The 25,035-nt window shown below is 40.8% G+C and overlaps 5 protein-coding genes across 5 annotated transcripts; 4 read left to right on the plus strand and 1 right to left on the minus strand.

Moving 5' to 3' along the window:
• The first annotated feature begins 8,936 nt into the window (after nucleotides 1-8,936).
• Nucleotides 8,937-10,023, plus strand: LOC137946815 (class V chitinase CHIT5a-like). The gene has a single exon (XM_068793110.1). The coding sequence runs from the start codon at nucleotides 8,937-8,939 to the stop codon at nucleotides 10,002-10,004; it is 1,068 nt and encodes a 355-aa protein (XP_068649211.1). The 3' UTR covers nucleotides 10,005-10,023.
• Nucleotides 10,024-10,761: 738 nt separating this feature from the next.
• On the plus strand, nucleotides 10,762-11,963 carry LOC137946816 (class V chitinase CHIT5a-like). The gene has a single exon (XM_068793111.1). The coding sequence runs from the start codon at nucleotides 10,762-10,764 to the stop codon at nucleotides 11,959-11,961; it is 1,200 nt and encodes a 399-aa protein (XP_068649212.1). The 3' UTR covers nucleotides 11,962-11,963.
• A 539-nt stretch (nucleotides 11,964-12,502) lies between these two features.
• LOC137946817 (class V chitinase CHIT5-like) lies at nucleotides 12,503-13,675 on the plus strand. The gene has a single exon (XM_068793112.1). It carries the CDS (start codon nucleotides 12,503-12,505, stop codon nucleotides 13,673-13,675), a length of 1,173 nt encoding a protein of 390 aa, XP_068649213.1.
• A 706-nt stretch (nucleotides 13,676-14,381) lies between these two features.
• On the minus strand, nucleotides 14,382-15,638 carry LOC137946818 (class V chitinase CHIT5-like). The gene is made up of 2 exons (XM_068793113.1): nucleotides 14,549-15,638; nucleotides 14,382-14,404 (listed from the first exon to the last, which is right to left on the minus strand). Exons 1-2 carry the CDS (start codon nucleotides 15,636-15,638, stop codon nucleotides 14,382-14,384), a joined length of 1,113 nt encoding a protein of 370 aa, XP_068649214.1.
• Nucleotides 15,639-17,443: 1,805 nt separating this feature from the next.
• On the plus strand, nucleotides 17,444-23,250 carry LOC137945832 (uncharacterized). Its single transcript, XM_068791878.1, has 9 exons — nucleotides 17,444-17,597; nucleotides 17,875-17,925; nucleotides 18,152-18,173; nucleotides 18,315-18,426; nucleotides 18,714-18,746; nucleotides 19,459-19,584; nucleotides 21,852-21,958; nucleotides 22,075-22,146; nucleotides 22,510-23,250. The coding sequence occupies exons 1-9, from the start codon at nucleotides 17,451-17,453 to the stop codon at nucleotides 22,923-22,925; spliced, it is 1,086 nt and encodes a 361-aa protein (XP_068647979.1). The 5' UTR covers nucleotides 17,444-17,450; the 3' UTR covers nucleotides 22,926-23,250.
• Nucleotides 23,251-25,035: the final 1,785 nt, after the last annotated feature.

Here is a 25,035-nt window from a genome sequence, read left to right on the forward strand (position 1 = left end):
ATGACTCATGTTCACAAAAAACCATTACCTAAGGGTTGAAGGTTATATAGATGTTGACTGGGCAAGGAATATTTCAAATAGAAGATCCACCTTAGGTTATTTTACATTTGTTGGAGGAAGCCTAATTACTTGGAGAAGTAAGAAACAAAAGGTGGTAGTGTTATCAAATACTGAAGTTGAGTTTCGTGGGATGACTAAGGGTCTTTGTGAGCTTATTTGGCTTTGGAGATTATTAACCGAAATTGGCTTTGGCCCAAACTATGAGACGGACTTATTCTGCGATAACAAGGCTGGTATTGATATTTCACATAACCCGATTCAGCATGATCGGACTACACATATGAAAGTAAATTAACACTTCATCAAGCAAAACCTTGAGGCAAAGATAATTCAATTTTCGTTTGTTAAATCTAAATACTAGTTGGCTGTCATACTTAAAAAAACAGTATACAATAAGAACTTCTATAACTCACTTGGCAAGTTGAGCACTAGAGATCTATACACACCAACTTGAAGGGGATTGTTAGAGTGAGATCATCTAAATGAGGACTTCTTCTTCCATCGAACTGTCTTCCAGATCTGTAAAAACATAGGAAGAAGTCCTCTGCAACAACAACTTCGAAGATGATCCGAGAGACCAGTTAAAATTACCTGTAAACTTTGTATATAAAGATGGATGCACTTGTATGAAATAAATGAATAAGAAAGAAAGATTTTTCCGAAAGTCTACAATAATGAGAAGGAGAATCGTTTTGGTGGAAGCCATCGAAACGATCTAATGATTCATATTGACTTGTTCAAGCATTTGAGTGTTGTTTTGTTAAGGATGGGCTCAATTTGCAGTTTTCTTCAACAATTTAATGCTTCAAACATTTTTATTCACCAAAACAAAAGAGTTAGACTCAAGAATCAGGACAAAGATTCATTAATCAAGTACTTTTTGTTGGCGTGAGATCCTCTAGAGGAGGACTTCTTTTAGATCCGTAAAAACAGAGGGAGAAGTCCTCTGTAACAATGGCTTCAGAATCCGAGAGACCAATTAAAATCAACCTTAATCTCATTGTATATAAATATGATGTACTTATATGAAATCAATGAAACTAAGGAATAAAAGAGAATTTTTTTACAAAAAGTCTAGATGGTATCAGAGTTGGTTAATAACCCAGAGATTTGATCAAGATTTTTGGGGACGAGTTGTGCTTATTGCTATGGATGGGATTTGTAGTGGTAAGTGTCAGAGTCGAGGCTATCGAAGGAATAGAGCTCGGCGGCGACCTCAAAGTATCTACGAAGTTTGATGAGGGCGAGGACATTGAAGGTGAGGTAGACGAGGTGCACGTGGGGCTTGGAGAGGACGTCGAGGTTGCGGTTGAGAGCGATTTTGTTGACGAGAGGTCCTAGAGGGTCTGGATCTCATGAGGCTGTGAAAGGTTAGATAAAAGAGGATGGGTCGGAGAAGCTTCCGGGTGGAGATCCATGGCCAAGGCTACACTTAACTCGGCCTGTCAAACATAGAGGCAGTTGCTGTAGACCTAATTTTGGAAGTTCCCGTCGTAGTGAAAGAGAAACAAGCTAACAAGAAAGGAAACTGGATGAGAATAAATAAATACCTGAAAAAGAAGGAGAAGGAGAAAAAGAAGGTGAAGGTGAAGGTGAAGAAGAAGAAGAAGAAGAAGAAGAAGAGGAAGACAGTGAGAATGAGAACCACGACTGATGTCTTCCTTATTTACTCATTCCAGAGATTGGTAGGAACCAAAGCAAGGAAGGGGATGGCGAAAAAAGTAGCGTAGGTGGAAGACCTGCCTCGGGTCATTGTGCGTCAAATGGTGAAGGATAAGTTCTCTCAATTTGTTGGTGGTGAGGAAATCCAAGTTTAAAAGGACACTCTTCTTGCCTTCTCGAAGAGTGCTCGCATCTTCATTCACGACCTCTCTACCATAGCAGATGACATATGTAAGGAGTTAAAGAGACAAATAATTAATGTTGATGATGTTCTCAAAGCATTGGAAGAAATTAAACTTCCTGAGTTCATTGGACCTTTGAAAAAGTCATTAGATGACTTCAGGCGTAAGAATGCTGCAAAAAAATCAACGACAAGGGAATGAGAAATTGGATAAAGTTTTGGGGTGGGATCCTTCAACCCCGAAGAAAAGCATGCTAGTAATTTCAGAGTTTACCAATTCGGGTGAATCCTTGGAATAGATGTTGTGGCAGATACAATGGATCACACCCTTGTAATACCTAAGCCTTAAAAACATACAAGACTCGGACCAAGACCAAATCAGACCTAAGTTGACCCTGATCAATTCAGACCGGACTCGTCTCAGCTCAAACCAGACTTGGACCAAACGACTCAGACCAAACCAAACAAGACTCAACCTGGATCAGATTCGAATTAGACTCGACTTGGACTAGACAAGACCAGACAAGACCAGACAAGACTCGACCTGGACCAGATTCAGACTACCCTCGACTCTGACTAGACCAGCCTTAACTCAAACCAAACTAGCCTCGACCTGGACCAGATTCAGACTACCCTCGACTCTGACTAGACCAGCCTTGTTTGCAAGCCTGTAATGAGCTAGTTGTAAATTGATTAACATGATTGTAGGAAACGGATTGTTTCCTTGAATTTAGATCCTAAAATCAGTATGTAATGTATTATAAATTGCCTCCTAAACGGAGAAGAATACATCATCGGAAAATCATTCTTTGAATCTCTGTTATTATTTTTTGGTTCTCTCTGTTTCACACGGTATCAGAGCATGAGAATTATCCTCTCTTTTCCGTCGCCGAAAGTCGGAGCTAAGTGCTCCCGTAATCGCTGAAGGACGAAGCCGAAAAAAAAGAAAAAATCGCCGAAGTTGCAAAACTCTATTTTTTTTCTGCAACTCCGTATTTCAGCTGTCCCAAAGCCAAAAGAACATCGCCGACGACTGATGACCATCACTGAAGACCAAAGACGACTGTCGACAACCGTTCCACCTGCCCATTATTATCGCCGATCACCACTGTTGCCGAGGGAAGCTGAATTGCCGAAAGAGAACAGAGTTCTGCGACGACGGTCCTGTAGCTGAAATCATGTCGTCGATGAGTGCCGACGATCGCTAACGAGCGCCGACAATCGCTGACGAGCGTCGACGAGTGCCGACGATTGCTGACGAGTGCCGACAATCGCTGACGAGCGCCGACGACGACACCACCACCCCATTGTCGCCGCCAACCACCGTCGTTGCTGAAGGGAGTTGAAGCTCCGTTGCCGCTGCCGAAGGAGACAAGTATTTTTTTTTAAACTTAGGAACTACTGTTCCTTTATTTTTCTGCCAACTGAACCAACCGAGACCAGCGGGTCAACCGAATCAGACCGGACCAGCACTAGACTGGACCACAATTGAACCAGACCAAATCGTACCGAACTGGACCAGATCGAACTAAACCAGACTGGACTGAACCGAATCGGACTGGATTAGACAAGACCGGACCAAAATTTCAGATCGATGGCCACCACTACAGGCGCATCCACCGAATTTATCCCATCACCACAGATTATAGTCCACCAAGACAATTCTACATTTCCAATTGGAATTATCCTCGCTGAGACCAATTATTCATTATGGTCCCAACTCATGGAGATGCGAATTGGTGCACGCAACAAAGTTGGATCCCTCACTGGTGAAATAAAAAAACCAGCATCTGGCGATGCCAATCTTGGAACATGGATTACTGAAAATCAAAGAGTCAAAAGTTAGTTTATTGACTCCATGAGTCCATTGCTCATGCAGCGATTTATTCGCCTCTCTACTACCAAGGTGATATGGGAAGCAGTATAAAAAACGTTCTATGATAGATCAGTTGAAACTTGTATATTTGAGCAGAACCAAAGATCTTTTTCTACCAAACAAAATGGTAGACCGTTATCCACGTACTACAATGAACTGGTTGTTATTTTCCAGGAGATTGATCATAGAACTATATCTCAGGAAGGAACAGTCGAAGGGCTAATCCAGTTGCACTATGCAATGACTAGGCATCGGGTTCATATTTTTCTCAATGAGCTTGCCTCCGAGTTTGATCAAGTTCGTAGAGAAATTTTGTGAAAAGACCCCAAACTTGATTTGGAGAGTACATATGCATATGTCAGACTCGAATATCAACAGAGACAGACAATGGGGAGCTATCGTTCAATCTCAAAGAACTCGGCGATGTTGGTCAACCAAAATCGACAAGGATCATCAAGTAGTCGGAACCCTCAATCCTCTGGCAAAGGTAACAATCGTGTATGTACTCACTGCGGAGAAAAAAGACATTCACAACACCGGTGTTATGAGATTATTGGCTATCCGGAGTGGTGGGATTTCTCAAAAGAACCCTGTAAAAAGATTGTTGGGAAAACTATGGTGACATCCATGGAAGATAATCAGGAGCTACCTACTGCAAATGTTGCCCATCCAGGTGTTCTCGATAATGCATTAGTATTTTCTGTACATTCTAAGAATAGACCTTGGATTATTGATACAGGTGCATCCGATCACATGACAAGGGATCCCAGTCAGTTACAATCTATCCTACCTTCTCCACAATCTGTTATTTCAACATCCAATGGTAGTACATCTCCTATTACTGGGGAAGGATCTATTATATTATCCAATAATCTTACATTAGAAATTATCCTTGTGGTTCCCTCTCTTGAATATAACCTTTTGTCTGTTAGTTAAATTACTTCCACTCTTGCTTGTACTGTAACTTTTTGGCCCTCATTTTGTGTCTTTCAGGACATTCTAACCCGGAAGATTCTTGGTTATGGTGTTAGATGGGGCAAACTCTACTATTTGGAGTTGACAGAGAACGGGGGATCGAAAATCAGTCAGACAAATCAAGCTAGCAGTGAAGATAATGCTCAAACAACTGTATGGTTATGGCACCGATGATTAGGCCACCTTTCCTTTGGTTATCTTAAGAAATTGCAACCTCGATTTTTTTTCAGGTTTGAATGATGTGCATTTTCATTGTGACACATGTGAATTGGCTAAGAGCCACCGTATTGTTTATTTACCGAGTTTGAATAAAAGTTTCGAACCTTTTGAGTTTATTCATTCTGATGTTTGGGGTCCAGCCAAGGTTCCCTCTATTTCTAGAGCTCGTTACTTTGTGACATTTATTGATGAATGTACTAGAATGACTTGGGTATCTCTGCTTATACAAAAGAGTAATGTGTGTCTAGCATTTCAGAAATTCCATACAATGATACATAGTCAATACCAAAAGCAGATTCGTGTTTTGCAATCTGACAATGGTACTGAGTTTGTTAATGCTTCTCTCAAAAAATTTCTGACCACTCATGGAATTCGTCATCAGACTTCTTGCACCTATACTCCCCAACAGAATGGATTGGCAGAAAGAAAGAATAGACAACTTTTAGAAGTAGTGCGTGCCTCTCTCTTTGGCATGAACATGGCTCGATTTTATTGGGGCGAAGCTATCACATTTGTTGCCTACCTTATCAATCGAACACTTTCTAGAGTCTTTGATTTTCAAACTCCTCTATGCAAGCTGCAATCCTTGATTTCTATTCCTCATCTTCCGAATCTTGAACCCCGAATTTTTGGGTGTACCGTTTATGTTCATATCCCAAATATCTTGCGAAATAAACTTGATCCATGTGCCAAGCGATGTGTATTTGTTGGATACTCTAGATTTCAAAAAGAATATCGGTGTTATGATCCACACACCAACAAGCTCCATGTAACTCTAGATGTCTCCTTCCATGAATCAGTACCTTATTCTTCAGGGGGAGTTTCTTGGACATCTCTTCAGGGGGAGAGTTCAAATGAAGAGAATGTTCCACATGAAACTAACAGAGGTGCTGAGTTTATTGAGTTAGAAGTGGTGAATGAATTTTTCAAGTGTCATGATGTGCAACAAGATTGTGATTCAGTAATTTCACCTGAAGAACCCCCAGAGTTGCCCCCATCTGCACAAACAACTGAAGATTCAACCTGGAATGTTCCTCCTCAGGTAAATACAAATCTTGTATTTGATGAGTCTAATGAAACATGTCTTCCTACAGAAAACATAACCCCTAGATATCCATAAAGATTGAATAGGGGAGTTCCAAAAAAAAGTATGAACCTGATCTTGAAGCCAAGACCAAATACTCAATCAATAACTATGTGTCCTCCCATAGGTTAACTAAATCGTATGCATTTACTGTTGATCAATTATCCAGGGTTTCTATTCCTAGTAATGTGCAGGAAGCATTAGCTGATCCAAAATGGAAAAAAACGATGAACGAAGAGATGGAGGCTCTAAAAAAAAAATGTCACTTGGGAACTTGTTCCCCAACCTAAAGAAGTAAAAACAATTAGATGTCGATGGGTGTTCACATTGAAACTCAAACCGGATAGAAGTATTGACAGATATAAAGCTCGGGCTAGTTGCAAAGGGATATACGCAAAGGTATAGGATAGACTATCAGGATACTTTTGCACTAGTAGCTAAGATTAATACAATTCGTATTCTTATATCTATAGCAGCAAATCGAGACTGGCCTCTGCAACAATTTGATGTTAAAAATGTCTTCCTCAATGGAAACTTAGAAGAAGAAGTCTACATGGAGCTACCGCCCAGCGTAAAAAGTGGTTCTTTGTCTCAAGGTGAAGTCTGTAAATTGAAGAAGTCATCATATGGGCTAAAACAGTCACCTAGAGCATGGTTTGGGAGATTCTCGGCTCTAATAAAGGATTTTGGTTATAAACAAAGTAACTCAGATCATACTTTGTTTATAAAACACAAAGAAGGAAATGTAACAGCTTTAATTGTATATGTTGATGATATGGTCGTGACAGGAGATGACCCAGGTGAAATGTAAGTTTTACAGGAGTATTTAGCCACTAAATTCGAAATGAAGGATCTCGAACAACTTAAATATTCTTTGGGAATTGAGGTTGCAAGATCGAAACATGGAGTCTTCCTTTCACAGCGATAATATGTGTTGGATCTTCTAGCCGAAACCGGAATGCTTAACTGTAAACGAATAGAGACGCCCATGGAAATACATCATAAACTCGGAATTCTTCCAGATCAAATCCTAGCAGACAAAGGGCATTATCAGCGATTAGTTGGAAGATAAATCTACCTATCACACACAAGGCCCGATGTAACATATGCAGTAAGCGTTGTGAGTCAGTTCATACATGCACCAAGTGAAAAACTTATGGAAGCAGTCTATCGGATCTTGTGATACTTAAAGAGTGCTCTAGGAAAAGGTTTGTTATTCTCAAAAAATGGTATCTCTAGTATTGAAGGATATACATATTCTGATTGGGCAGGTGATCAAACAACCAGAAGATCCACGTCGGGTTACTTTACTTTTGTGGAAGGGAATCTGGTCACTTGGAAAAGCAAAAAACAGAAGGTAGTATCACGATCCAATGCTGAAGCTGAATTTCGAGGCATGGCTCATGGCGTATGCGAGTTGTTATGGATAAAGAATATACTGAGGGATTTAGGGATTGAATACTCCAAACCGATGAATCTCCACTATGATAACAAGGCAGCCATCACCATTGCACAAAATCCGGTTCAACATAATCGCACTGAACATGTTGAAGTTAATCATCATTTCATCAAGGAGAACCTCGATGCAAAAATCATACAATTCCCCTTCATTCAATCTGTGAGTCAGCTAGCTGATATGCTCACGAAGGCAGTATCAGGGAAGGCATTTCATGGTATAATTAACAAGTTGGGCATGACCGATATCTATGCACCAATTTGAGGGAGAGTGTGTGCAAGCCTGTAATGAGCTGGTTGTAAATTGATTAACGTGATTGTAAGAACGGATTGTTTCCTTGATCTTGTAATTTATTCTTTGATTTTAGGATCTAAATTGATCCTAAAATCAGTATGTAATGTATTATAAATTGCCTCCTAAACGGAGAAAAATACATCGTCTAAAAATCATTCTTTAAATATCTGTTATTAGTTTTTGGTTCTCTTTGTTTCACGAGAAGTGAAATAAAGGATTCCCTGTCCTTTAAGAAAGGGAAGTGCGGCCATGCGCTCTAACTTGTAGTTACCGTAAGCTGATCGCTACAGCAAGAGAAAGAGGAAGCGCCCATAGACTGGCTTCACAAAGATATCCTTAAAAAATGTTGAATTTTCTCCATAGTTAAAAAGGAAAATGGAGTGTACTTCTTTTTAAAACATGGTATGCGTGTAGAAAATTTTTGCAATTTTGTCAGGGATGAGAATACTTCACATGAGTGAAGAAGGTTGTATCAATGCTGGATGCAGGATGGTCCATGACCGCCTTGGAAGCCGGTAACCACCATTAACTCCCTTGGGAGCCGGAGGCGGAGAAGGAGGACTTGACTGAGCCGCCAACAAGGAGCGGACGCCATAGATGGCTCAATTGCGAGGACCAACTCGCAGATGACGACGCCAACTGTGTCACGACTCACGACCGAGTGGAAGGAGGCCTGAGAAGGAGAATCGTTTTCGCGGAAGCCATCGAGACGATCTAATGCTTCACATTGACTTGTTTAAGCATTTGCGTGCAATTTTGTCAGGGATGGGATCATTTGGTAATTTTTTTTAATAATCTAATGCTAAAAAAATGGAGTCATTAATCCAGTGCTTGTATTAACCGACAAGAAAGGAAACCAAATGCGGAAAACGAAGAAAAACACAATCGCAGACAAAATTTCCACGGGATTGAGTGGAACAGTCGTGCACGCAAGAGTTTCTTTAACAATTCAATGCCTGGCGGCCTCAGCGTTTACAAGTCGCCAAATCTTTTTATCCATGGGGAACAATATCCGGTCTGTCACATCAACTATTTCTTTGTTTAACATACATACACATGAGACCTTTACCATATAAACCCTGTCTTGGCTTCTATGAAGGTAGTCCTCGCTTTTTTCATCTCAGTCATCATGGCCTCCGTGACCTCCACCGCCGCTCAGGCACCGGGGATCAGAGGTGGCTACTGGTTTCCCAACTCAGACGTACCTGTTTCAGCCATTAACACATCTTATTACACGCACATTTACTATGCGTTTCTCTTGCCGGACCCTAATACCTATGAGATTGTCGTCAACAACGCCGACGACCCGGTGCTCCGGTCCTTCACATCAACCCTCCACGGCAAAAATCCACCAGTGAAGACCATTCTATCTATCGGAGGAGGCAGTAACGACGCCACCGTCTTCTCCCAAATGGTCAGTGACCCCAAAACTCGGTCTTCCTTCATCGAGTCCGCTGTAGGAGTTGCGCGTGGGTACAATTTCGACGGGATGGACCTTGATTGGGAGCTCCCCGCGAACCAGACAGACATGAATAACCTCGGATTACTCTTCCAAGAGTGGAAGGCCGTGATTGATTACGAGGCATCCAGCAGTGGGCGGCAACCGCTTCTCCTCACCGCCGCCGTGAACTACGCAGTCACCATAGATGGGAGCCGGACGTACCCCAGTCAGGCGATCAACAATTATGTAAGCTGGGTGAATGCGATGTGCTATGACTATCATGGATCCTGGGACACTTCTCAAACCGGAACTCTGGCTGCTCTGTATGATCCCAACGGCAGTCGTAGCACCAGCTATGGAATCCAATCTTGGCTCAACATTGGAGTCCAACCGGAGAAAGTTATCATGGGTCTACCTCTCTACGGCCGATCATGGACGCTGAAGGATCCTCAGGTCCATGGAATCGGAGCGCCAGCCGTCGGCATCGGCCCGGGACCGGACGGTGCACCGAGCTACAAGCTGGTCACGGACCTGAATGCCCAGAACAGAGCTACTGTGGTTTATGATACTGCAACCGTGTCCGTTTATTCTTACTGGGGAACTTCCTGGATTAGCTACGACGACGAGAGGTCGGTTGCAGTAAAGATCAGGTACGCCAAGGGTCAGAAACTGGGTGGGTATTTCTTCTGGGCTGTGCAGCAGGATAAGGACTGGATCATCTCCAAACAAGCTTCGGATGTGTGGAGCTCCAATTAAAGAGACTCTGATCTCTAAATCTTTGAGTTAGTAGTCATCAAATAGAAATAAGTGGAAGGAACCTAATATATACATTTAGGTCATATTTTTAGTCGAAATATGTTTGTAAGGACCATTATGCAGGTTTCTTGGAAATATTTTTTTAATTAAAAAGTTTTACTAGAAAAATCATTCCAATCTCAGTAGTTGATTATGATTTTGACCTTGACTTTTTTACTAATTAAATGGAACTAAAAGGATCAAGGCATATTCTTACGAAGAAACGTTTTCAGTTTAATTTTCCTCTTCTGTTTTTTCTCTAAAAATTGCAAATTATCAAAATCATATCGAAGCAACCGGTGTGATTAGCAAAAGCCCTTCAATTTTGTTTAATTAGCATCGACTTAATTATCTATGCTTGACCAGCCAAAGAAAGGAGATTTGCATCCTGCAACGACATTCCACTGCTCAGATCAAAAGGATTCAACTCACCGAGAATTTGCACACTGTCGATGCACAGTTTTACTTTATGGGCGATGAATAAACTCATGAGCTTGGGCAGCATAATCTTGAAAAGAACACACCCCATCTGTCAATATATTGTCCGTCCGTCTCACACGCTATAAAACAAACGAAATCTTCGAAACGCCGGTCCAATATTATAAAGAACTCGATACTAGCAAGAGCTGACACATACTTTATCAATCTATATATCTAGGAGCTTAACGTAAGAAGGAAGAAAAAGAGTCCAGGGGACATCGCCATTGAGGTTTCCGCCATGCCTTTCTCGATCTCGAAGACGGTCGCCGTTCTTTTCGCAGCCTTTCTCTGTTCTGTCATGCAAACCGTTGCTTTGATTTCCTCTTCCTCACCTGCGTCTTCTCCACTCATGTCCGACAACCCATCACCGGCACTAGCTCCGTTGCCGAGTCCTAGGCCAGGGATCAAAGGTGGTTATTGGCCTTCAACTCTTGGTTTTCCTATCTCCGCCGTCGATACTTCTTACTTCACACATATCTACTACGCCTTCGTGTCGATAGACCCCAACACATTCGAGATCGTTGTCACTCCGTTGGACGATCAGATGCTTCCCGTCTTCGCAACTACCCTCCATTGCCGATATCCGGCAGTTAAAGCCCTGTTGTCAATCGGTGGCGCCGCTTCCAACGGGTCCGTCTTCGCCGAAATGGTTTCTAGTTCCGCCACCCGGTCCGTCTTCATCGATTCAACGATCGCCATGGCTTACAGATATAACCTGGACGGCCTAGATCTCGACTGGGAGTTCCCCAAGAACCGGATGGAGATGGACAATCTTGGGTCGCTCTTTCGAGAGTGGAGAACCGCATTGGATAGATTTTTTATGGATAGATACGCGTGGGCCACGGGTCGGACCCCGCTCCTACTAACGGCTGCCGTCTATTATGCATCCAGCTACACGAATAACAGTTATCCTGGTTGGGCCATACGCGACTACGTTGACTGGGTCAACGCCATGTGTTACGACTATCGAGGACCCTGGGACCCATCAGCTACTGGGGCCCCTGCTGCCTTATTCGACGCTGACGGTGTCTACAGCACTAGTTATGGAATCCAATCGTGGCTAAAGAGTGTGGTACCACCGGAGAAGGTTGTGATGGGTTTACCCCTCTATGGACGGACGTGGCAGCTAAAGGATCACGGTGTCCACGAGATTGGATCAGCGGCGGTGGGTGTGGGCCCAGGGAACGGTACGTTACAATACAGACACGTGGCGGACCTGAACGATGAGAATGATGCTACGATTGTCTACGATGGGATTACAGGATCTACATACTCGTATTGGAAAGATCACTGGATTGGATACGACGATGAGAGGTCAGTCAGAGAGAAGATCGAGTACGCGTTGAGGTATCGATTGGGAGGATATTTCTTCTGGGCGCTGGGTTACGACAAGGACTGGAGCATCTCCCTAGAAGCTTCTGCTGCTTGGGGCATCTAAGAAGACGACGTGAACGTCTCTCTGTCTCTTCCTCAAGATGAATGCAAATTTGTATGCAACGCAGATTATTGTTTTCTACCTTCGTCACATAATAAAGCAGACTGTAAGAAGCTCAAAAACAAAGATAATTGAGACACATTATTTTACGACATTACAAGCAAGACACTGAAAGCAACATATTAGATTTAAGGGCGGTTTTCGCCACTTAAAAATCTATTGTCGTCAATTACTAAAAGAGTAAAGACCATGCGTGGTTGTCCAGACTCGACGAAAGGGAGGAGACGAGCCAAAGCAAAGTTCAAAGTTGATTGAAAAAAATTTTGGCCATTTGAGTGGAACTTCCGAAATCCATTAAACTTCAAAAATCATCCAGAAAAACACAAACATTAGGCTCCAAAATAAAACAGCTATCCAACGCCAAATATCGATACTATCGACCTCTCCGTCTTCATTAAAACTTAGTATTTATGGTCAAACAAGGATGATGTTTTATGTGAACTGACCTTGGTTAGCAGCACTCAATACCATGGCCACCGTGAAAATGGTGCTACTAGCTGTGATCATTGCCTACTTCGTCTCCGCTGAGGTAACTGCGTCGGTGGAGGGAATCTGGACTCCTTCACCGGCACCAAGCCCGGCAGTGTACCCGCCGCCAGGGCCTGCACAAGGGGGAATTAAAGGCGCATATTGGCCTTCATTCAATTCCTTCCCAGTAACCGCAATCGATACGTCTTACTTCACGCACATCTACTACGCCTTCGTCTTGCCGGACCCAGACACCTTTGAAATAGTCATCAATCCATCCGATGAGCAAATGCTGCCGGAATTCACATGCTTTCTTCACAGCCAAAACCACCCAGCAAAGGCCATTCTATCGATAGGAGGCGGCGGTGACAACACCACCGTCTTCTCCCAAATGGTCAGTCATCCCGGCACCCGCTCGGCGTTCGTCGAATCGACCATCACCGCTGCCCGGAAATATAATCTCGACGGTCTAGATCTTGACTGGGAGTTCCCTACGAATCAAGAAGACATGAACAATCTTGGTGTACTGCTGTCGGAGTGGCGAGATGCAATCGGTAAGGAAGCACTAGCCACAAGACGTACCCCACTGCTACTCACGGCGGCAGTATACTATGCATCAACCTTCTCCCTGTGGGGAGAACAGTGGACTTATCCAGGTGACTCCATACGTGAGCATGTAGATTGGATCAATGTAATGTCCTTTGGCTACAGCGGCGCCGGTTGGCAGCCTAACAACACCGGAGCACCGGCTGCTCTATATGATCCCAACAGTGAGGTCAGCACCAGCTCGGGGCTCCAGTCATGGGTTAGGGTAGGGATTCCACCTCAGAAGGTTGTGATGGGAATCCCACTCTACGGATGTTCATGGCAGCTAGCAGACCCCAAGGACCATGGCATTGGAGCGCCGGCGGTCGGCGAAGGCCCCGATAATGGGGTGATGTTGTTCACGGTATTGGTAGATTTCAATGAAAAGAACAATGCCACTGTTATCTTCGACGCCTCCACCGTGTCGACCTATTCTTATGTGGGAACGTCGTGGATAGGATACGACGACGGCCGATCGGTGGCAGCGAAGATCGAGTATGCGAAGAGTAGCGATCATGGCGGATATTTCTTCTGGGCACTCGGGTATGACAAGGACTGGAACATCTCTAAACAAGGTATGATTATAATAGAACTGATATTGTGATGATTAAAATGACATATTGAATTTATTCTTCTGAACTTCGAAATCACGAAGAAATGGTAACAATGTGTTCGTCAACTTGACAGCTTCAAATGCTTGGGACGCATGAGGAGTCTCAACTCTCAAGGGGGCAGTACGTATGTGGATTGTCGTCTTCTTTATCATATCTGCTTGTGATTTATCTCTGTAGTGGCGGGACTCTGTTTTCTTCACCAGTAAAATGAACTAGATCTCCGCAATGCCCACCATTTCTGTAGTGGCGGAACTCTGTATCCTCTTTAAATGCCCACCAGTAATAGATGAAATATATATCAATCACGAATGATGTGCGAATAGAAAAGCGTACAGGAGGAGGAACTAAATTTAAGTCATTGCTTTTGATTCTACAGGATAAATTAGAACATAGACGCGTCCAATTTTGTATGAACTTGAGTTCATATTCCTTTTTCAAGTTAAGTTCATAAACTAAATATAAAAAGACGAAAATGGAAAAAAATAAAATAAAATCTGAATAGCAAACTTAAGCTATAGATCACAGCCAAGCGGTTCAAGATCTAATTCAACCGTTTGAAGGCACGGATACAGAGGCAAGCATCGATCCTGCCGACGTATTCTTGTCTTACAATTTCTTTCAAGCAAACCAAGAACTAATAAACCAAAGGGTTTGATCAACAGAGTCGCCAATCAATAGGTCAAAGGATCTTTCTCATCAATCATCCCATGTCTTCGAAGCTGTCGATCACCCATTACAAGCAACACAAGGCAAAATGTTAGACTCTGGATCGTAGAACATGTCGTAGAAAAATTCATGAATCATGCATGCTGCATATACAGTACTCTTACGTCAAGATTTTTGGTAGGGATTTCAAGTTTTACCTTGTCGGGAGATCTTCCAATCCTTGTCACCAGCCACAGCCCAGAAGAAGTAGCCAGCGAGGCGGTGGGCTCGCGCGAATTTGATCTTCTTCCTGACCGATTTGGGACCATCGTAACTTATCCAAGACGTTCCCACGTAGGAGTAGGTGGACACCGTGGCTTTGTCGTACACCACACTAGCTTCATTTTCCTTGTTGAAATCCACGATCTCCGCGAAGCTCATCGTCCCTTCATCTCCCGGGCCCACATCGACTGCCGGAGCGCCGATGCGGTTCACATGTGGGTCCTTGAGCTTCCAGGTGTGTCCAAACAGTGGCAAGCCCATCACGATCTTGTTACTCGGCACCCCTGCGTCGAGCCATGAGGTGATCCCGGAGCTTGTACTTATTTGACTGTTGGGATCAAAGAGGGCTGCGTGGGCCCCTGTCGCCGTAGTGTCCCATGCCCCGCGATAATCGAAGCACATTGCGTTGATCCAGTCCAAATTGCTAGAGATGGACCCCACCGGGTAGACCCGGGTGACCCCGTCGAGGGGGTTAACGACGGAATAGTAGACGGCAGCCGTTAGCAGCAGTGGCCGACGACCTGAGGCCCACGTCTCTTTCACGATCTCAACTCTCCACTCTTCCAAAAGCTGTCCGAGATCGTCCATTTCCTTTTGATCGGCAGGATACTCCCAGTCAAGATCCAGACCGTCGAATCCATACTTCCTTCCAGTCTCGATCGTGGATTTGATGAAATCCCGACGGTGAGATGGGTACGCTGCGATGTTTGCAAACAGGGTGTGGTCGGACGCACCGCCGCCAATGGATAGGATGGTCCCGACCGAATGTTTGCAGTTATGAAGATCGGAGTTGAATTTATCCATCCAGAAGTCATCGGACTCGGTGATCAGCAGCCCAAAGGTGGCGGGATCCGGTTGGAGGAACGCGTAGTAGAGGTGAGTGAAGTAGGAGGTGTCTATAGCAGAGGGAGGGAAGGTGGAGTTCAGCCATGCAGGCCAATAAGCTGCTTTCACGGTGGAAGGTGCCGGCGAAGTTCCGGCGGCCGTCACGATGACCATAAAGAGGAGCACAAAGAAGACTTTCATGGCTGCCAAAGCTTACAGGACGGAGAGCAGGGAGGGAGTAGATGTTATACATATTATTACGGATGTCTAGCAGAGATCTATTATGAACTATATTAAATTTGGACGGCTTTGTTGGGTCACTGTTTGGAAGGACGTTGTTAACCGTTTGCGTTACTATTTTGCTGCCTAGGGTGGTTGTGGGTTTGACAGAGGGAGTGTTTGGGTACAGCAGGTTCTCTTGCACCTCGTGACCTCGGAGAGGACAAACAGATGAGCAGAAAGGAGACGAACCCTGGTCTGCGTGTTTTGCTTGTATCCACCACGTCGTTACTGCTAGAACAAATTAACAATTTTTCGTTGATTTATAGGGAGACGTGGTGATGCACATATTGTTCACTTTTGCTTAATTTCGATGTGAGAGGACTCCAGTAGTGGACGGCAAAATGTTTTAATAATAACACTTGTTTCAACACAAGTAAAAAAACAAAATTGTGTATGAACTTGTGTGTCAATTAAAAATAAGAATTTTTGGATATTATCTAATTTTTTTAACATAATAACGCAAATAATTAAATTTTTAACTTATTTACATAAAAACATAACTTTGACCAGTCAATTATATATATGGACAATCAAAGGTGACACGTTAGCTTTGACCGATTATGTTGTGATATGTCATCATGCCACGTCTATACATGAAGAGTTTCACACCACGTCAATTGACATGTCATAGGCAAGCCATGTTATCCTCCGTATAGGATGACACATCATCTGTCGTGTCGCCCTTCACGTCACTTTGCCTTTTTTCTTCTATTGTCTTTTCACGATTGATTTAGATTATTTTTAAATTAATTTTTTAAAAATATGAATTTCTGATTTTAAAAAATCTTACACATTTCATTTCATTACCTCCACTTTAATATAAAAAAAAGTATAAATTTGGATTATTAATTATTTCAAAAAAAATATAATATAACTAATACTTTATTTTACTTAATACATTAATGTAATTATTTTAATTTAAGATATTATTTAATTTAATACAATATTTAGTACAGAATAGTTTAGTTTTAAAATTCTTATTTGTTGGTACAAATATTCTACCTTCTTTTTTATAATAAAAAACATAAAATTTGTATATTAATTAATTAAATAAAAATTTATACTTACCTATTTAACACCTTTAATTATCAATTTAAAATATTTTTTAATTAAAAAAATATTTTAGAGTTTAAAAATATAATTTATTGGTACACTTTTTATTACCTTATATTTAAAAATATTTAAAAATAATCCTTATTTTTAAATCTATTTAAATTGTATAAATATTTTTTAAAATATTTTAAAAAACCTATTAAATAATTTTTTGATTTTAAAAAAGTATTTGAAAATAATTTATATATTTTTATTTTTTGAAAATATTTTAAATATATTAAATATTTAATATTTAATTAAAAAAATCTTATAAATATTTTTAAAATATTTATTTGATTACATGGCATCCGATGTGGTGATGTGGCTTTCCAATTAAGTGGTGGGTGACATATCTTAGTTAGAACTTTAATGGGTCCCATTTTATTAAATAAAAATTGGATTTTTTTAAATATTTGAAAATAATTTAAATATTCTTATGTTTTAAAAATATTTAATTAAATATTTTAAAAATATTTATTTGATAACATGGCATCCTGTACGGTGACGTGGCTTTCTAATGACGTGGTAGGTGACATATCTTAGTTAGAACTTTAATGGGTCCCACTCGCCGAGTCTTGGGGAGCCACAATCACTGCCGGGGGATGACATTCTTCGTATGGTCGTGTCGGATGCAGAAGAATGCACCCATCCAGCCCCTCATGTTTATTCATTTCTAATGCTTCCCTCGCGCCTTTCTTCTCCTCACTCTCCTGCTCCGCACCCGCTCGTTGTTGCCGCCGTCTCTCAATGGCTTGCTCGGTCAGAATCGCCGTTGTTGGAGACGTTGTAAGTACCCTTGATATCCTTTTCTTATAGTCTACACCGTTTTTTGAACTCCTGTGGTTTGAATTAACGTAGTCCGTCTTCCCAGCGTTTCTTTAACAGTCCAATTTGGCATCACTTCTGAATTTGCGTGAGCCTAGTGGTATATCTTTTGATCTGTTTGCCGCAAATGAAAAATTATTGGTCCCGAAATTGAGAAACTCTTCTTTGGATGGTATTTAGCCGTAAATCGAATTATGATTGAGTTTTTACAGTTTTTGTATGATCTTTTGCACTGTAGCATGACCACTGGGACCTAGAAGAGGATTCGAAAGCTCTTGATTGTTTACAGGTACGCATCCATCTTCTACAAATTTGCGAAAAGAACGCTGATTTAACTAGTTTGCAGTTTATAGAGATTAAAATGAGGTTGATGCGGGGCAATCATGTCTCCGAATAAAGGTTGCTTGGGTTTCTTCATGTACATGCTTATTTCTGTTACTTTAAGTAGATCACTTTAACTTATCTCCGCTCTCATGAAGTACACGATTATGACATGGTTTGATACTTCATTGCAGCCCGATTTAGTGCTCTTCACAGGTACGTCTTTTCTTTCTGCTCGGGAGGGTTTCATCTGATACCATTAGAAAATAAATTCTGAAGGAACCTTTTGTCCGACAACATTTGCCGCTCATGTGCTTCTGCTTCCTATTCGCAATTGTGAGATATCTACGCTCGCAGGTGACTATGGTAACGAGAATGTCGAACTTGTTAGAAGTATCTCTAATCTTAATATGACAAAAGCAGCTATTTTGGGGAACCACGATTGCTGGAACACTCACCGCTTCAAAAAGTAAGCTTGAGTTGCTATTTGTGGTTCCTTGCATCCTTCTGTATTCTCCATTTTATCAAGCGTAGCATAGTAGCGCAGTTATATACAAGTGATTCCATGGTCTAGTAGCCAGGACATTGGACTCTGAGTCCAGTACCCAAGTTCTAATCTGGGTGAAACTTTTTGCAATGGAGGTCCATATCTTGATGTCACAGGTTCAATAGCTTTTAGAGAATAGAGACATCATGCACAATCCTGGAAATATTTTTCATTATTCGACATTACCTTACTCTTGATTTCGTTTTCAGGAACAATGACTGTGTCCAACGTCAGCTGGACTGGTGAGCTTACTCAGTACTGGCTCTTATAATAAAATTCTGAGTGTTACATTTTTTTCAAAACAAGGACTTCAATTTTTTATAGTACCCCAACAATGCATGAGCTGGAGCTATTACCCTGTTGCCCTATCAGAGTTACAAGATCTGTTGGAGGGAATACAATGAAGCTCTCAACCATACTTAGGATTGTAGTTTCAATCAACAACATGTCAAAAATTGTTAGTTTATTCTAAATCCCTCTCCTGGAGAAGTTTTATTCTCTAGTACCATATTGTTATTTTCAAAAATTTATCCTATTTCACTTAAATTTACATCTATATCCTATTTTTGTTACTATGCTATTTCATTTTGTGGGATAAGTATCCTAGATATCCCAAATGTCTTTGTCTAGAAATAGCCAAACATCTGTCCAATTTTTAAAGTAGATTCATTTCAAAGGATTAAAAAATTTGCAGCTGACATGAGTCATCAACATCATTAGTGCATTGCCTCAAAAAATTGTTGGGCTCCCTCCCTTTGATTCTTCTAGCTTTATCTCTTGTTAGATTTAGTTAAATGTGTTCTCACCACATATTTTTTCCTTGTCACTTTCTGCCTTCTATTTCTTGTCTTGTTCAAAGGGTGAATAATATCTTGTGTACCACCTAATACTTGTAGAACATAAAACTCTTTGAGGGTATATTTCAAGCATGATAATCCATTGTGTAATGATCAGTCTTGGAGAGCAGCATGTGGGTTACACCCGTCTGGATTTCCCAATGTTGCAGATCAGTGTAGTTGGTGGCCGCCCATTTTCTTGTGGCGGTAATAGACTATTCCGGGAAATGCTTCTCTCTGCAAGGTAAGTTAGCATCATCAGAATGTTTTTTGAATTTGAAATAAGTTTTCAATTAATCTTATCGTTCAATATTATAAAGTTCTGGGAGGAATCATTGAAAAGTCTATTCATTGCATCAATATTTTGCATTTTGTTTTAAATGAAATGCATGATGTTGAACAATTTTAATAAAGACGTTGATATTTATATGACCTGTGCAAACAGTGGAAATTAATATATAGTCAGGAGAACCTCAATTTGATCTATGAGTTAAATATTCATGTAAACTACTAGCTAAGCTGATTTCATGAAAAGCACAGGCTTAATCTCGTGTACTGACCTTCCAGAACCACTATTTTTTTTTATGACTGAGGTTGCTTATTGGTAGGTGTCCGAGATTTTTACCCCACAAACAGAAAACCAGATTCTTGTCAGAACCACATCACACGTTCAGGCAGATTTGATGGATTTGCTTGAACTTTGCATATCTCTTTTGCATATATAGGACCTTTTGCGTGTTTGGCTCTGTAGAGTAAAGCAGTATAATACCCTTTGATTATAAGAAATTAGTAAATTAAGCAACTTTCAGGTAGGATTTAGGGATTTGATGACACTTTGCATATATCTTTTGTTTATAAAGGACCTTATGCATGTTTGGCTCAGGTAAATTTTCGATTTTGGAGTGATAGTAACTGAGCTAAAGGTGGGATTTGTATACTGATTCAAGTTAGTGAACCAAGTAATTCGACTGCAGAACCATACCTAATTGCATAGCATGGAGTTATCATGCTCCTTAGCCTTCTTGAATTTTTTAGCTAGGAGAGGATAAACTGCTCAATTTTATGTTGGTTGTGTTCTAATCTTGTGAATAGTCATGCTACCATTGAATCGGGCAGTGTGAGCTCTCTTTTATCCACAAAAAGAAAAAGAAAAAGAAAAAGAGAATGTGTTTAGAATTTCATTCTACTATTGTTTGAATTGAATTTTAAAAATGATACTAACTTTATATTAGGTACAAACAGTGAAGCAAGCAGAAAATTTACTAATTGAAAATACATCCAGGGGTATTTTGGTCATTTTACCACTTAAGTGGTTAATTTTCTTTATGTAATCTTATTTTTAATGTTAAATTATATCAGTGGTTAAATTTTCATGTACATAGGATGTGTAGTTAGGGAGATATAAGGAGATTAAGGTTGATTAAGTGTATGGGGGCATATTTGTAATTTGTAGCTCAAAACACTTATTTAAGAAGTTTGAGAATTCGTGCACAGTTTCCAAGGAAGCCATTCAGGCTTTTCAGAAAGTTCCTCTTCTCCTTTCTCCTTTTTCTCTCAATTTTCTCCCCTTCACACAAATCTCAGGTACACTAGAAATAGGACAAGGAACAAATATTTGGTTTGTACTCAAAATAACATGGTGTGAGATGTTGGGAAAGGTGTTGGGTAACATCTTTGATATTTCAAAATCCTTTTTGGTAATAGTCCAATTTCTTATGTTTCAGATATTAACTTTTCTTCTCAATTGGTTGCTCCATGATAAATCCATTTATGCATTTCAGTGGTCTATGCTCACTGAGAGCAACTCTTTTTGACCATCAAACCATGGTAGCTGTTGTTGATTCAAAAGTATGTCCCTAAGCAGATGGAGACTGTGCAAGATTTTCACTCTGAAGTTCTAAAACAGGTTTGAGTAAAGGGGGTCTAGACTTCATTTCTAATTTACAAAAAATTAATGTGTTAAATGATAATAATTTCCTGTTAGTTACATTGTTTCACTCATCATCCTCAGCATTGACTGGTACTCCATCTTTGTAAAGAATAATTCGGTTTAAGCAGCAATATTTTTGGTTCCTAAACACCTCACTTTTCCCGGCAATGTGGTCATACAGCTAACCAGTATTTTTAGCAAACACTTTCCGATTATTGTCCTCTTTGGATGACGCTTATTATTTTTACCGTTTTTAACTAGTTCACTGTACAAATGTGAATTTGAGAAGTTGTTGTGTTGATAGTGACTACCACACTTTTGTCTCTTTGTTGGTTTTAGTACTTTAGTACTATATAGTATTTGGTCAGTGTTTATTATTTAGATTATCATGGATCTTCTCCTACTCTTCTGTTACGTACAGTCTTAGACTTGGCATTCAAGAAAAAGAAGTCTTAGGAGTCGACCAGTTACACCGCACTAACTGTTACCATCTAATTAGACATGATCTATGGAAAGATTATGGGATCACTAATCTTTGCATCATACTACAACTTTATGCTGTCTGAATATTGAGTTTTCAGATATGGAGTCTCTGACATGGCTGGAAGTGCAAAGAAAATCTATGAAGCTGCTCAAGGAACCCCTGAGAATCATTCCATTGTATTCCTTGCCCATAATGGACCGTCAGGTGCATCAAACTGTCAACTTGCATTTGTAGTATTGAATTTTTTAATTAGTTTTAAAATTATATTTTAATTAGCACTAAAATATCATCTTTGTTCCCTAATTAGTATTTTTATGTAGGGCTTGGATCAAATATAAATGACATATGTGGAAGGGACTGGGACTTTAAAGGTGGAGATCATGGGGATCCAGGTAAATGTGTTCAAGGCGCCAGCTAACGATATGTTTTTATCTACTGGTCTTATTGCCAAAGAGGCCGTAAATAACAAAATCCTGTTTTTGTTTTGCAAAAGTCCCCTTCCATGGTTATCCTGACCTCTTTGTGAATGGAATTTCTGAGTATTATTTCAGCTACTGATTTTGTCCTTTCTATTGAGGAAAAGGCTTGGCCTGACCATTATTTAGGTTCTAAAGGCTGCTATGTCATGAGATAGTGAACCCAGTTCTGACTAGCTGTATTGTGCGGGTGGTGGGGTCACTCCTATATTGTACTCTATCTGTTATTTATGGGTTTCTTTGCATGTTGTGACTAGGAAACGTATTTTTGCACTGCAGATCTGGAGCAAGCGATAAAACAGCTTAAACAGGACACTAAGCTTCAGATTCCTTTGGTGGTATTTGGACACATGCATAAGCAACTCGCATATCGAATTGGTCTGAGGAAAATGATTGTTGTAGGTGATGACAACACTATCTATTTGAATGGAGCTATTGTTCCTCGGGTCAAATCAATGAGCCTAGGAGAAACCAGCAGCAGAGGTTTTATGGAAGAGGAATCCGCTAGTGGTTCAAATAGGTCCAATACCACCCTGCGGGCATTCACGGTTATCGAAATGATGGGTGGAAGGTTGGGAAAAATAGCTGAGACTTGGGTTGCTGTAAGTGGGGAAGATGTCAGAGTGGAAGAAGAACACTTACTTTTTCAAAAGAGTGACGAACTATCTTGTTGTGATGAAAGTGCTGTGATTTAAAACCAAAGCATTTCAAAACATAAACAGCTCAGTTTCCTATCATTTTCGTAGGGTTGTTGAGGATGTAAATTTTCTTATCAAAGACCCCTTAATGGAGGCCGAGAAAGCGGATCATCCAGTTTCATTGGACGAACAGTGCATTGGATGGACGTGGGGACAGTGAGAGATTCCCAACTCTTTGTATCAATCCCTTCTCTTTACTTCACGTAGGTAATTCCACTGGAAGCTTTGACTGCCTTCTTTGGTCTTTGGCTTTGCAATCCCACTTTGCCTTTATTGAAAGAGAAAGGGCCAACATCACCATGTGACAACATGCTTTGGTGTCTGTGAGGATGTCACCGTTTTTACTCGTTTCTCTCTTTTCTCATGCATCTTGATGATTGCAACATTTAACTATCACCTAATGCTAGGCACCCATTTTTATGTTCCTCCTATATGATAATTAATATTCCGTTTAGTATAAGCTTGAACATAACGAGGAAAAAAAGTTTTTGCTTCTTTTCAACTCTTTTAATGTTTACGTAGAACAAAAGAAACTATCGGCATTCCCAAGAAACATTTCAATTCAAAAAGTGGGAACAAAGAGAGGAAGCTCAACTTTACACTTTAAATGTGTCAATTCTTTCTCTAATGTTGACTTATATAGGCAGAATCCAGAACAGGGGATTTACTTGGAAAGATAAAAAAGCATGTCTTCCCACCACACCAGTCCTGCAAAGCCTCTGGACTAGAATAGGAAGATTTTCTTTACTTCTGTAAAGGGCTTTTCTGAGTCAAATGCGCTTCTGGTGAGGTTTGAGGATTCATGGGAGTCATCCAACTTTAAAGCAGCTGTGGGAATCTCTCTAAATGGGTAATAGACGATGCTTTTGATTTGCAATTGCTTGCTTCAATTTAATATTGCAATGTGCAAACACGTCGCAAAAGAGTATAAGAAAGACAACCACAACATGCTCTCCACTCTTGCTCTAAGCCTCACTTTGCATGGATTAAGAGTCAAAAAGATAACGTAAAACAATAATGAATCATTCGAGTTTTTCATATGATACTTGGAATATCATTCGGTATTCTGTTGGGTACCCAAGCAGTGAAACTCACTGGAATCATTTTGGCCTTTTCATGAGAGTAGGTATACTGGAATTATTGCACATGCAGTGCACCTCCTTTTCTGGGTTCTCAGCTGGGACTCCGTGAAATGCCTCGGGTGTTTAGGAACAGCATTTGATGCAAGCGGAAAGTAGATTCCTCCAGCTGAAGAAAAGGGTGGCAGGGATCAACTTTCTTGTCTCTCTGCCATTAGAGAACTGGTGTTAGATGGGTCTATCTGTATCAACTGATTAAATGAACAGTGTTGATTGTTCTTATTACAGAATGATAGAGTTTGTGGTCAATCTCTGTAAATCTTGAAGAACATTCATTCTCCATTAATGGCCGAGTAGATGGAATGGCCCCATCATGCAATCTCTTACAATAATAAATCTACAACTGATATAGACTTGTCGTTCATTTGCAACTTTTTGTGTTGTTCAGTAAAGAGAAGACAGTAATAACTCTTTTGTTTGAAAGCAAAGAAGAGGGTGGAGTGTGTGAACTCACCCTGAATGTGATCGAAAGGGGGGTTTTGGGTGAAGGAGATAAGGTTTTAAAACCAAAACAACCAACAAGAAAATTTAATGCGTGGGTGTTCTATCCTTGAAAGGATAATCAATTATCCTTTCCCTGCTACGTAGAGTTGGGCAGCACCAACGACAGGAGAGCAGAATAGCCGCCATAGAACAACCAACCAACACAACAACCCCATTTATTTTAAGCAACTTCTCTGCAACCGTTTTTCTCAATCTACAACGCTCTGAGTGAAGTCGTCGAACATCTGAGAGGCAAGCAGACAATACACGATTATTAATAAGATCTTGTTCAAACTAATCCACGGCCTGACACCCAAGCTAAAGACTTGTTTCAGAAGTCCTCAAAAATACGCGCAGCCACATGTCCTGAGTTGGGACCCGCCAAAGGGAGATTGTGAAGAGAAGCAGAGAATGGAGGTGGGCAGCTAAATAGCTTAAATTTGATCGGGTTGGGCGACCACAGAGAAGGAGATGAGCAAAGCAAA

The sequence above is a fragment of the Aristolochia californica genome, unplaced genomic scaffold (genome assembly GCF_029961685.1).
Source record: "Aristolochia californica isolate CCGP_79_NKW_82.1479 unplaced genomic scaffold, dmAriCali1.0.hap1 SCAF_12, whole genome shotgun sequence".
NCBI lineage: Eukaryota > Viridiplantae > Streptophyta > Magnoliopsida > Piperales > Aristolochiaceae > Aristolochia > Aristolochia californica.

Excerpts from the sequence above, each read along its gene's own strand:
- LOC137945832 (XM_068791878.1), top strand. The coding sequence starts at position 17,451 with ATGCACCCATCCAGCCCCTCATGTTTATTCATTTCTAATGCTTCCCTC. Across the intron at positions 18,174-18,314 it reads CGATTTAGTGCTCTTCACAG|GTGACTATGGTAACGAGAAT; the intron begins GTACGTCTTTTC and ends CTACGCTCGCAG. Across the intron at positions 21,959-22,074 it reads TGCCCATAATGGACCGTCAG|GGCTTGGATCAAATATAAAT; the intron begins GTGCATCAAACT and ends ATTTTTATGTAG.
- LOC137946818 (XM_068793113.1), bottom strand. The coding sequence starts at position 15,638 with ATGAAAGTCTTCTTTGTGCTCCTCTTTATGGTCATCGTGACGGCCGCC. Across the intron at positions 14,405-14,548 it reads TTGGAAGATCTCCCGACAAG|CTTCGAAGACATGGGATGAT; the intron begins GTAAAACTTGAA and ends GGTGATCGACAG.
- LOC137946816 (XM_068793111.1), top strand. The coding sequence starts at position 10,762 with ATGCCTTTCTCGATCTCGAAGACGGTCGCCGTTCTTTTCGCAGCCTTT.
- LOC137946815 (XM_068793110.1), top strand. The coding sequence starts at position 8,937 with ATGGCCTCCGTGACCTCCACCGCCGCTCAGGCACCGGGGATCAGAGGT.
- LOC137946817 (XM_068793112.1), top strand. The coding sequence starts at position 12,503 with ATGGTGCTACTAGCTGTGATCATTGCCTACTTCGTCTCCGCTGAGGTA.